This window comes from Nelumbo nucifera, chromosome 1 (genome assembly GCF_055504915.1).
Source record: "Nelumbo nucifera cultivar China Antique chromosome 1, China Antique-T2T, whole genome shotgun sequence".
Classification (NCBI taxonomy): domain Eukaryota; kingdom Viridiplantae; phylum Streptophyta; class Magnoliopsida; order Proteales; family Nelumbonaceae; genus Nelumbo; species Nelumbo nucifera.
Window position 1 is genome coordinate 97,012,311 of NC_142649.1, and position 12,697 is coordinate 97,025,007.

The window sequence follows — 12,697 nt, forward strand, 5'->3', positions numbered from 1 at the left end:
AATGTCCCCTTCTTCAGTGAATTGGGGTAAGCTAGATGAGATAGGAGTATGATTTCCCATAGCCTTCTTGAGAAGAGAGATGTGAAACACGGATGAAGTTTCAAGGTAGCAGGGAGGTCCAATCTGTAAGCAACAGGGCCCACTCTTTCCAGCACCTTGTAGGGCCCATAATACCTGGGAGCTAGCTTGTGCCAAGCTTGTCTTACCACTGAGACTTGGCGGTAAGGTTGGAGCTTAAGGTAGACAAAATCACCCACTTGAAACTCTAATGGGCGGTGGTGAGAGTCATAGCTGATCTTCATTCATTGCTGGGCCTTTGTCAAATTGGCCTTGAGCAGTCTAAGGATCTCGTCTCTTTCCAGTAGGCGAGTCTCTACTTCTGTCACCTTGGACGACCCATATTCATAGGGTAATATGGGAGGGGGTTCTCTGCCGTATAGGGCCTTGAAGGGTGTCATCCCTGCAGCTGACTGATAAGTTGAGTTGTACCAGTATTCTACCCACGGAAGCCAGTGGGCCCATTGTCTTGGCTTCTCCCCTGTGAAGCATCTAAGGTAGGCTTCTAAGCATCGATTAATGACTTCAGTCTGTCCATCAGTTTGCGGGTGATAGCTGGTGGATGGGTGTAGTCGGGTTCCTTGCAATCTGAAGTACTCCTTCCAAAATGAACTTAGGAAGGCAGGGTCACGGTCCGAGACAATGGATCTTGGTGTTCCATGCAGTTTTGCCACGTCCCGTATGAAAATGTCGGCCACCATTGCTGCAGTGTAAGGGTGAGGCAAAGTAGAGAAATGGCTATACTTGGTGAGGCAGTCAACCACTACCATGATGACCTCTTTTCCTACAGAACGATGAAGTCCCGTGATGAAATCCATGGAGAGGTCTTCCCACACTTGCTCTGGAATCTTGAGGGGTTGTAGAAGGCTCGTGGGTGACTGTGAGGAGTATTTCTGCTGTTGGCAAGTTGGGCATTCTGATACATAGTGCAACACATCCTTGCGCATTCCTACCCAATGGTAGTGGCTGCTGAGTCTTTTTAGGGTCCGTAGCACCCCTGAATGTCCTCCCAACGCGGAATCATGAAACAACCGTAGCAGTTCAGTTTTGTGGGTGGAATTTGGAGCAACCACATACCTACCCTTGAAGAAAAGATCAGGTCCCACAATTTGGTAACTCGGAACCTGAGAAGGGTCACGTTTCCACTTTTCCCTGATGTCTTGCAGCTGTGGGTCAGATCTGGCTTCTTGCCGTATAGCTTCAAATAAGGGAAAACTGGGCTGAGAGCAGGTTAGTTGGGCCAGCTCTTCTACCCGTGATAAGGCATCAGCTACTTTGTTGGTAGGCCCAGGTTTATACTCGATGTGGTAGTCGAATCCCATTAGTTTACTAAGCCATTTTTGCTGCTCCGGGGTGTGCACCCTTTGTTCTGCTATGTACTTCAAACTTCGTTGGTCTGTCCTTATGATAAATTGGCGTCCCAATAGGTATGTACGCCATTTTTGTATTGCCATTACCACGGCCATCATTTCCTTGACATAAGTGGACTGATTTTGTTGAGCTGCTGAGAGAGCCTTGCTGAAATAAGCAATGGGTTGCCGCTTATGCCGTTACCACGACCATTTTTGGATGGCATCTATCTTTTCTAGGTCTGCCATGACCCGCCCTGCAGCAACCACATGGCCTAAGTACCGAATCTGTCTTTGTCCAAAGGAGCACTTTGTCAATTTGGCATGCAACTGGTGCTCTCTCAGAATTGTGAGGGTAAGTTTCAGATGTTTCATATGGGTGCCCCAATCCTTGCTGTAAACCAAGATGTCATCGAAAAATACCAGAATAAATTGCCTTAGGAAAGGCCTGAAGATGTCATTCATGAGGGCCTGAAAGGTGGAGGGGGCGTTGGTAAGACCAAACGGCATAACCAGAAACTCCTAATGGCCATTGTGGGTCCTAAAGGCTGTTTTGTGGATATCAGCCTGGTGAACCCGGATCTGATGATACCTGGACCGCAGGTCTAGTTTGGAGAACACTTGTGCTTCCCTTAACTTGTCCAGCAGTTCATCAATGAGGGGTATTGGGAATTTGTCCTTCACTGTAATCTGATTCAGGGCCCGGTAATCTACGCAAAACCGTCAACTACCATCCTTCTTCTTCACTAGGAGTACGGGGGATGAAAACAGGCTGGTGCTGGTCTGTATATGCCCCTTGTTCATTAGCTCTTTTACTGCCTTCTCAATTTCCAGCTTTTGGAAATAAGGGTATCTATATGGCCTCACATTGGCTGGTTTGGAATCTGGTAAGAGGGGTATCTGATGGTCATGGGCTTGGGGTGGAGGTAACTGGTTCGGTTCCTTGAATATGTCACCAAACTGATCAAGGATCGATCTTAGGGTTTGGTGTTGGGCTTCAGTGGGTTGGTCGCAGTCTTGATTGTTTAAAATTGGAACTGTGGGCCGAATGCCTAAGTGCATAAACAAGGGCTGTCCAGTATCCTTGGAGGCCCGTATTATAGAGGCTAAAGTATCACGTCGGGGACTAGGGGGCCACACCCCTTGCAAATGGCAGGTCTGTTCATTTTGGCAAAAATCCATTGTCATTCTGGCCCAATCACACAGTGCAGGACCTAGGCCACGTAACCAATGGATTCCCAAAATAATATCAGCCCCTAAGAATTCCAATGGGTGGAGATCTACCACGAAATTATGGCCTTGTACGAGGATCCTTTCCTTCTTACATACATCATCACATAACATCTGATTCCCATTAGCCACATGGATTGAAAAGAGAGGAGTGGGGTGTATAGTCATACCTAGTTGCTTTGCCAAACGGCAAGTGATGAAATTCAAAGTTGAGCCACTGTCAATCAAAACCATCACAGATCGTCCAGCCAATCTTCCTTCTACTCGCACGGACTGAAGAGGGTTGAGGCCCATGAGAGCGTGTAGGGAGATCTCGGCTCCAACAGGTTCTGGTTTGCCTGATATCAGCTCATAGTCTTCGATGTGCTCTGGTTCTGTCCCCTCCGGTTCTCCCTCTATTTGAAGGAGAAATACTCGTTGGACCCGACACTTATGGCCTAGCCCAAACTTATCATCACAATTGTAACAGAGGCCCTTCTCGCGTCGAGCCTGCATCTCAGCCCACGAGAGGCGCTTAAAAGGCATAGTGGGCTTGGGCAAGATGGGCTTTTGAAAATCCCCAACTTGTTTATGGGGTTGCTGTTCAGCCCATTGGAGAGCCCTCACATTCGGATAGGATGGCTTGCTGGTCCTGCGCATGCTATCAATCTTCTCTTCTTGCAAGCGAGCCATACCCACCGCCGCCATGACTGTCGCTGGTCGAAGAGCTCTCACTTCCAGGCGGATGTCTTCTCTGAGACCTTCCACAAAACACCCAACCAAGGCCTTCTCCGGACATCCATGTACTTTGGTCGCCATTCTTTCGAACTCGAGCTGGTAGTCTGCTACTGTCCCAGTCTGTTTTAGTCGAGTGAGGAGTTTGTCGTAATCCACGAACGTCGTCGGCCCAAAACGGATGCACAGAGCTTCTGTGAACTCCGCCCAAGTTACCTGAGGATGGGTTTGTCGATACCACTGGAGCCAGAGAATAGCGTCTCCTTCTAAGTGAATGGAGGCGATGGCGACGCGTTGGTGTGCAGGGGTTTCATGATACTCGAAGAATCTCTCTGCTCTGAAGATCCAAGGAATGGGATCTCCACCGGAATAGTTTGGAAAATTGATTTTAGTAACCTTTCCGGCGGGGTAACCCCTAGTTCCCTGGCTACCGGAAACAGAGGCGTCGGCCCCTGTTGGTTGACTGGTCTCGCCGGACTGTTGTTGGGAGGCAAGGTTAGAGATGACCTTGAGGTCCCTGAGTTCGTTCAGTACTTGGTGGAACCCAATCTCAAGTTGGTCGACTCTATCTTCCATGGTAGAGGATCTTGTCTACGGCATAGTTGGTCTGCAACCTTGCTCTGATACCAACTTGGTGAGATACCACTCACCTCGGAAGCCCCTTGGAGGGTGGCTTAACCTCCTGAAACAGAAAGTGGAGAGGAAGAAGAGAAGGGAAGGTAGGAAAAGAGGGATTAAGTGAGAGAGAAACAGGGGGTATTCATTCATGCCTTTCATTGTAAGAGTATGGCCTTACATAGCTGGCCTACAGGTGTAATCAGAGGGAATATCCTCTGATTGGTAGGATAACTAACTTTGGGAAATATCATGGAGGGAATATCTTCTGTCGGCAGAATCACCCTCTTTGTGTGTAACTAATTCTGAGGCTCTGTCGCCTGCCCTTTCTGCCTTCTTGAGTACTATTGATGGGTAGTGGCCTGCTCCACTCCCTTTGTTGGGGTCGGGGAAGGTATTTGGGTCCCAACAGATGGCTTACTATGGGAAGCTGAAGGTCATGTGGGACGAATTGGCAGATTATGATCCAGTACCCGCGTGTCGTTGTAGCGGTTGCAACTGCAAAATTGCGACCATACTTGAAAAGAAGCGAGAAGAAGAGAGGGTACATCAGTTCTTGATGGGCCTTGATGACGCAAATTATGGCACCGTGCGTTCGAATATTTTGAGCATGGAGCCGTTGCCGAGTTTGAACTGTTTCTATGCAATTATCATTCAAGAGGAAAGGCATCAAAGTATAGCCAAAAGCAAAGAAGAACGAAGTGATGCCGTGGGTTTTGCGGTACATGTAGGTGCTGGTGCAAAAGCAGTTGCTGCACGTACGAAGGATAAAAACGTGAGCTGTACACACTGTGGAAAATCTGGACATGAAGCAAAGGACTGCTTTCAGGTGATCGGATATCCAGAATGGTGGGAAGATAGACCACGCTCAACCGGTCAAGGAGCAGGCTGCGGGCGAAGTGGTTCGGGCGTGGGTGCCAGCGGACGTGGACGAGGAAACAATGCAAGAGCAAACGCTGCCCAAGCAGCGGGAAGTGAGATTGGAGGACAGAAGGTTGGAACCACAAATGATCATGATCGTAGCGGGTTTCCGGTGCTGAGTGGAGATCAATGGACAACACTTCTCAATATCCTGAATTCACATAAATCTGGTGGATTAGAAAGGCTTTCCGATAAAAAAAATTCTACTGATTGGATAATTGATTTCGGGGTGTCGCACCATATGACTGGAGAAATTAATTTTTTGATTGATATTCGGAATATTACACCGTGTCCAGTGGAACTTCCCAATGGGAAGCAAACTACTGCAGTGAAGGAAGGAACCTTGCATTTGGTGGAAATATTTATTTACATCATGTGCTTTTTGTACCAAGAATGAACTGCACCCTTATTTCTGTAGCTAAATTATTGCAAGAGATAAATTGTACTGTCACTTTTACTGACAAGCTGTGTGTGATACAGGACCAAACCTCGAGGACTCTGATTGGAGCGGGTGAGCAGTGTGATGGGGTCTATCATTTTAGAGGAGCAGCACCGGTTCGGGCGAATAGAACAAGTGGAATGAGTGAATGGGAGTTGTGGCATCACAAATTAGGACATCCGTCTAAATAGACATTATCTTTTCTTCCTAAAGTAGGTAAATTAAACAGTAGACTTGAAAGAGATAAGCCATGTGATGTTTGTTACAGAGCAAAACAAACTAGGGAAATTTTTCCTGTAAGTAAATATAAAGCTGATGATTGCTTTTTTCTAATTCATTGTGATACATGGGGTGCTTATAAAGTACTTGCCTCTTGTGGTGCTGTTTACTTTCTAACCATCGTTGATGATTATTCTCGTGCTGTGTGGGTTTACTTGTTACTTGAAAAGAGTGAAGTAGCACATATTATTGAGAATTTTTATGCCATGGCAGAATGCCAAATTGACAAGCAAGTCAGAGCTGTTCGAAGTGATATTAAAAGCCTGAAATCATACTTTGAGACTCATGGCATTCTGCATCAAACTTCCTGTGTTGGAACACCCCAACAGAATGGTTGAGTGGAGAGAAAACATAGGCATATTTTGAACATTGCGAGAGCATTGAGGTTTCAAGCAGGTTTGCCTATTCGTTTTTGGGGGGAGTGTGTCCTAACCGCCGGATACTTAATAAATAGGACACCTTCTTCCGTACTTGGCGGGAAGACTCCGTATGAGGTACTGTTCGGGACGATTCCTCAATACGAGCAAGTGAGAGTGTTTGGCTGTCTCTGCTATGCTCATTGGAGTCCTCGAGATAAGGATAAATTTGGAGCGAGGAGTAAGAAGTGTGTTTTTGTAGGTTATCCCTACGGAAAGAAAGGTTGGCGCGTATATGATGTTGAGAGAGGTAAATATTTTGTCTCCCGCGATGTAGTCTTCCATGAAAATATATTTCCATATGCCGGTGATTTAGAAGTAACTCTTGAAGACAACCCTTGCCTGGCAATTGCGGCCGTGGTTGATGATGGTGCTTTTCACAGCCACAGAGGAAATAAAGACAGGGGGAGTGACGAAGACGATATTTGTGTGAATGATAGGAAAAGCCTTCAAAATACTAATAGAAGAGAGGAGAAAGACGATGGAAGGGGTGTGCAGGAAGTGGAAGTTAATGGCGGAGAGGACGGAATTAGTGTGGATCTAGCACCACAAACAGCACCAGAAGAGCAACTTGGCAGGGGATATTGACATCGCACGCCGTCTGTTTTGTTAAAGCCCTACGTAACCTACACTGCTCGATGTTTGAAAGACCCCATTCACACTCAAGCCAACTCTGAATCAAAGTTCTCAAGTACGACTCCCTATCCCATAGAAAGTTATGTGACATGTACTAACTTCTCTGCTAGACATCAAGTTTTCTTAGCTGCAGTCACTGCAGGAGCCAAACCTACCAGCTTTTCTGAGGCAGTAAAAAGTAAGAAATGGAGAGAAGCTATGAGGAAGGAAATCCAGGTTCTGGAGGATAATGGTACATGGACATTGGAATCTCTACCTCCCGGGAAAAATGCAACAGGGAGTAAATGGGTTTATAAGATCAAATATAATTCAGATGGGACGGTTGAACGGCATAAGCCGCGCCTAGTTATTCTCGGGAATAGATAGGTTGAGGGGTTAGATTACAATGAGACTATTGCTCCTGTGGCCAAACTGACGACAGTCCGAACCTTCTTAGCCGTGGCGGCCGTTAGGAACTGGGAGTTGCATCAGATGGATGTACATAATGCATTCTTGCATGGGGATTTGAATGAAGAGGTATACATGCAGTTGCCGCCAGGTTTTACATCTAAGGATCGAACAAAAGTGTGCAAACTGAAGAAATCTCTCTATGGACTACGTCAAGCTCCCAGATGTTGGTTCTCGAAGTTAACAACGGCCTTGATACAGTTTGGGTTTGTTCAATCGTATCCTGACTACTCTTTGTTCACCTATTTCAAACACAATGTTCGTTTGCACGTGCTGATATATGTTGATGACCTGATTGTTGGGGGAAATGATACTGCTGTCATTGTAAAATTCAAAGAGTATCTCAATCGATGCTTCCATATGAAATATCTGGGTCCACTCAAATATTTCCTAGGGATTGAAGTAGCTCGTGGCCCTGAGGGAATATTTTTGTCTCAATGGAAGTATGCCCTGGACATCATCTCGGAATGTGGACTATTGGGAGCCAAACCAACATCCGTGCCCATTGAACAGAATCATCATCTTGCACTGGCAAAGGGCTCTTTAATGGAAAATCCGAATCAATATCAACGATTAGTGGGACGGTTGATCTACTTATCCATTACACGACTTGAACTGTGTTATTGTATTCATATCTAGCTCAGTTCATGCAAAGTCCACGACAAGAACATTGGGAGGCAGCTCTGTGCATAGTGTGATATATGAAAGGATATCCGGGACAAGGTATATTATTCCGTTCTGATAGCGATCTGCGTTTATATGCTTATTGCGACTATGATCGGGCAAGCTACCCATTGACGCGACAGTCGTTGATTGGCTATTTTGTTCTGCTGGGGTAGTCGCCGGTTTCTTGGAAAACGAAGAAACAACATACCGTGTCGCGCTCCTCTGCAGAAGCCGAATATCGTTCGATGGCTGCGACAAGCTGTGAGCTGAAGTGGATGAAGAAACTTCTTTTGTCTTTTGGGGTGGCGCATAATGAACCTGCGCAATTGTATTGTGACAATCATGCAGCATTGCACATAGCCGCTAATCCAGTGTTCCACGAGAGGGCAAAGCATATTGAGGTTGATTGTCATTTTGTTCGCGATGAGCTACGGTGTGGGAACATTGTTACTTGCCATGTTCGAACCACTGAGCAGTTGGCTGACATCTTGACGAAGGCTCTTGGAAAAGATAAATTCGCATATTTTCTTAGCAAATTGGGCATTCGGAATCTGCATGCGCCAATTTGAGGGGGAGTATTGGGAAACTTTCATGTATTGGGAAATCTCCACGTAACCTTCCTGTATTGGGATTCTTCATGCATGCATGTGTAATTGGTAGTTTCCTAGATGTATTTGGATAGTAGTTCCCTAGATTTCTTTGGGAACTTGTAATTAGTAATTTCCTACTGCAACTGAGCCTCCTAAATTCAGGCGTAGGAATTGTATATATATAGGATGTTTCTTGCATAATGAACAACAATTTCCACAAAGTTTTACATTTAGATAAGTATGTTCTGGTTGGAGTTTCTTTGTATTGATTGTATATCTCCAAAAGCCCTAGCTAGGATCAAGCCAAACAGTTTAACATTTTAATATTGAGTAAAAGCATACATGATTTGAAGCAATCATGGTTTTTGGCTTTCATTTATTTCTTTTAATTAGCATGCACTATAATTCCTTTTACAATATTAATGTAGGTTAGAACTTGTAATTGTTGAGCTTGAATGCCAATGTGCACCCATTGTGTTGATCTCTCATCAGGTTATACATTTATAGTCTATCTTCTTTTGAATTTTTGAAGCTTCAAAAGAGCTACCATATAACATGCTATTTTGTATCTTTATAGGTAGAACTGAGAGCATTATATGCATATTTTGCGGACAGGACTGTGAAAGTGCACCCATTGTGTTGATCTCTCATCAGGTTATACATTTATAGTCTATCTTCTTTTGAATTTTTGAAGCTTCAAACGAGCTACCATATAACATGCTATTTTGTATCTTTATAGGTAGAACTGAGAGCATTATATGCATATTTTGCGGACAGGACTGTGAAAGAAATTCCACACATTAAGGTAATCTAGAAATACTGAGTATGCACTCCCAGAATGATTTGGTTTTGGTCTTTTGTGTAAGATGCAAAAAATAATAAGAATAAGCCATTGTTTGTGCGCTTGTGCCATACATATAGATGCATGCATAATAAGAATATGCACTCCCAGAACTATAGATCTTTCTCTTCAATTTATTGTATGCCCTTGCCTACCAAGCCAAAATAGATAGGTGGTTCATGTTTTGGACAAAATGAAAATAGTATTTATTTTATTAGTTAATTTCTATAGAAGGATGAGATAAGTTTTGAAGTGACTACTCACTAATGAGCATAGTCCTGAATAAGGGCCATTACTTGTGAGGGTGGACTGGGTAAGGTCCTAAACTTTGGCATTTTTTTAGTACAAAGTGGCCACCCTCATATTGAAACCTATGTTCCCACACATGTGTACTCTAATCTTTCTTATTCCAATAGAACTATCTGATTTCTTGTCCCCTTAACCACTCATTGTTAGGACAGTAACTCTCTATAACTTTTAGTACATTTTATCTGGAAAAGTTTTATTCAACCTTTGTATTCTGGAAGTTGTCTTGGTTAGTTTATCAAAATTTGTTCTGATAATTGATTCACCTTATACTCTTGCCTAGTTAATTAAAATTATTATGTTATTTGAGAGTTTCCAATGTATAATCATGGAAAACATGAAGGAAATGTTATGCTTAGTTTTTCAGGCCTAGTGGAACAGGGGAAGTCTTTGAGAGCAGAATTGATGGCTCTAATATAATATTTAAAATTGCTACATCAATAGGGGTTAAGGGATGTCATAGTGGAGGGAGATTGTCAAGTGCTTATTTGCTGGATGAAAGGTCAAGAACAAATACCTTGGGAATTTAAGACTTTGGTAAGGATGGCTGTCTCACTAGGGCCCTCCCTTCTCGATGGTCAAGTGCTTATTTGCTGGATGAAAGGTCAAGAACAAATACCTTGGGAATTTAAGACTTTGGTAAGGATGGCTGTCTCACTAGGGTCCTCCCTTAATTTCTCCTTCAATTGGATCCCTAGAAGTGCAAATATGTTAGTAGATTCTTTAGCAAGAGATGGAATGGGGAGGGATTTTCTGTTGCGGGGTTGCCCTGGACGAGACTGTAATTTGTAGAAAAGATTTCTTGGTAGGGGGTGAGGAATTTGTTTGTCATATATAGTGTACTACAAGAAAAAACATCTTTAGCTGCAGTTTTTGAATAACTGAATATAATACTGATATGTTGCAGTATGAAAAACTATTGAGGTTTACAGAAAATTTGAAGAAGGTATGTGCCCTAAAAATGCGTCAATGATCTGGGTAATGTTCAATTGATCTGGATTTAATGGTGATGACTGAACAGGGGTTGCCAAGCTAAGTAAGCGGCTGGTTTCTTTCATGAATTGGTAGCTACATCTAACTAAAATCACAACTTCTCTAGTTATGATTTATCTTCATTCATAAGGTTGTAGCTTTTCTGATCCTTAAAGACATCAAATTGTTAAGAGGGCATTTCCTTGAAGCCATAAATCATGGAAGCCAAATCCCACTAAATTGTCAAACGAGTGTTTAATAAATTAATAGGATGTTCTACAACATGAATGCTTTTATTTTCATTTGATTTTGAAATTGCCACATCAGCAAAAAAACAAAAACATGTTTGTTGAACAATGGGTTAAAGTATCGATACACCCAAATGTATAGGCAATGATGTATTGATGCTTTAAAACATGGACTTTTTTATTTTCTTTTAGTTATATTATTTAATAAATAAATAATGGGTTCCTGAAATACCTTTAAACAGGTGTGTTGGAACCTTGCTGATACTTTGAACCTTGTTTGGAACCATCAAAACAAAAACAAATTTTGTAGTGTAGATAGGAACCATATGATTTATGAAATATAGTATTAAATAACTAGATGAAAATATTAATGTTATGGAATTGAGGAATTCAAGAACATTTTTTTTTTTGTTTCAATTTTGGAAGCAAAAAGACAGAATCAAAAACATGTTTTTTTGTGTGTTTTTATTTTGATAAACAATCTGTTTACAAACCATATAATTTTGATTTGTTTTCGGAACCAACAACAAGAAAAACAATTCATATTCTAAAACAGCCCTTAAAACTCTCATTTGTTCAGTCTAACTTCTCCCAAGTCCCAAGAGGGGAGAGGGATTTACCCAATGTCAAGTGAATGTGGTCTGATCATGACCAATGTAAAGGGAATCCCTCCTTCACTTTGTTCTAACCATTCTTTTTACTACCTGGTTTATTTGCAGTGCAATTTCATCTGCACTTGTAAAAGAATGGAAGTGTGAATGATTTTATTATACATTCTGATTAATTATTGTTTGAGCTTTTGCTTTATTTTGTTTGTTATGAAGGCTCTGTTTGTTTTTCAGTGCTTTTTTTTTTCATTGATGTAAATGAATGGGAGTGCAAATTCTGATTTGTTTTTTGTTTCACATTTGACTTTGTTTTGTCAGTTTGTAAGGAGTATTCTGTTCTATGGGAATGCAAATTCTGAACTTCATGAAACTGCATAAAAAATATCCACAATACCTTGAACCATCAAGAATCTTCCTTCCATGGATGAACACTGAAAAGTATTCTGTTCTATACTATTCCATCTGCATAGTTTTATGTCTTACATTCTTTGAAAAAAGGGTAAAATATAAAAACCTCCCCTGAATTTTTTGACAATCATATAAATTTCCCGTCTTTTTGATTTTAATAAAAACCTCCCCTGTAGTTTTCAAAAAACATCCAATTTCCTCCCTTTCCTCATCTTTCCGAACTGAAAAGGCTGATGTAACTTGGCCTAATAAAGATTGACTTGGGCACTGCATAACTCCTGGTTATGCAGACTTAACTTTTGTGGTTTTGTTTTTGAGTAATACAACACTTTAGATTAGATGGATGGCTTTAGACAATAGAGTAGGCACTGCCTAATTGCAGTGGTGAGAGGTCATGTCACCCCTTGGCTTGGCTCCTAATCAAAGAGCAATCAATTGAGGTGGAAAGATCATGTCATATGCTCAACTAGTCAGTCATGTTAACTGTTAATGCTGGGCTCAAAAGCAGTCCATTGACACCCCTAATCTCATCTACTGGGTCATTAGTAGGTGGCAAATTTATTTGGAACTCAAAAGAGACTCCAACTACTTCAACACACCAATGGGACAATTACTCTAATGCAATTTCTAAGATTGTTAAAAAAGATTAAAAGAGGGACCTTATCAACTACCCAACTCAATTGTTCACTGGTTTGACACTTTGACCATCTGGGCCAACGATGGATTAAGAAAACTGATATAGCTAGATTGGTTATAAGATTCCTCTACATTACTAAAATAAGATAGTGTCATTTAGGGAAGTTAATTAGGTTATGTGGAGAACTTTCTTGCACAAACTCACCTATTTTTTTCCATGGGACTTGTGGTTAATCTAGAAAATTGATAAGATAGGTAGCCCGTATGATTTACCATGGTTGAATCCTACAATCAACCTCAGCCCTATTTCAAAGCTTAT

The 12,697-nt window shown here is 42.2% G+C and overlaps 1 protein-coding gene across 1 annotated transcript; it reads left to right on the plus strand.

Moving 5' to 3' along the window:
* Window positions 1-4,377: 4,377 nt before the first annotated feature.
* On the plus strand, window positions 4,378-6,608 carry LOC148803587 (uncharacterized). Its single transcript, XM_088896888.1, has 4 exons — window positions 4,378-5,238; window positions 5,367-5,397; window positions 5,689-5,892; window positions 6,001-6,608. Exons 1-4 carry the CDS (start codon window positions 4,378-4,380, stop codon window positions 6,606-6,608), a joined length of 1,704 nt encoding a protein of 567 aa, XP_088753014.1.
* Window positions 6,609-12,697: the final 6,089 nt, after the last annotated feature.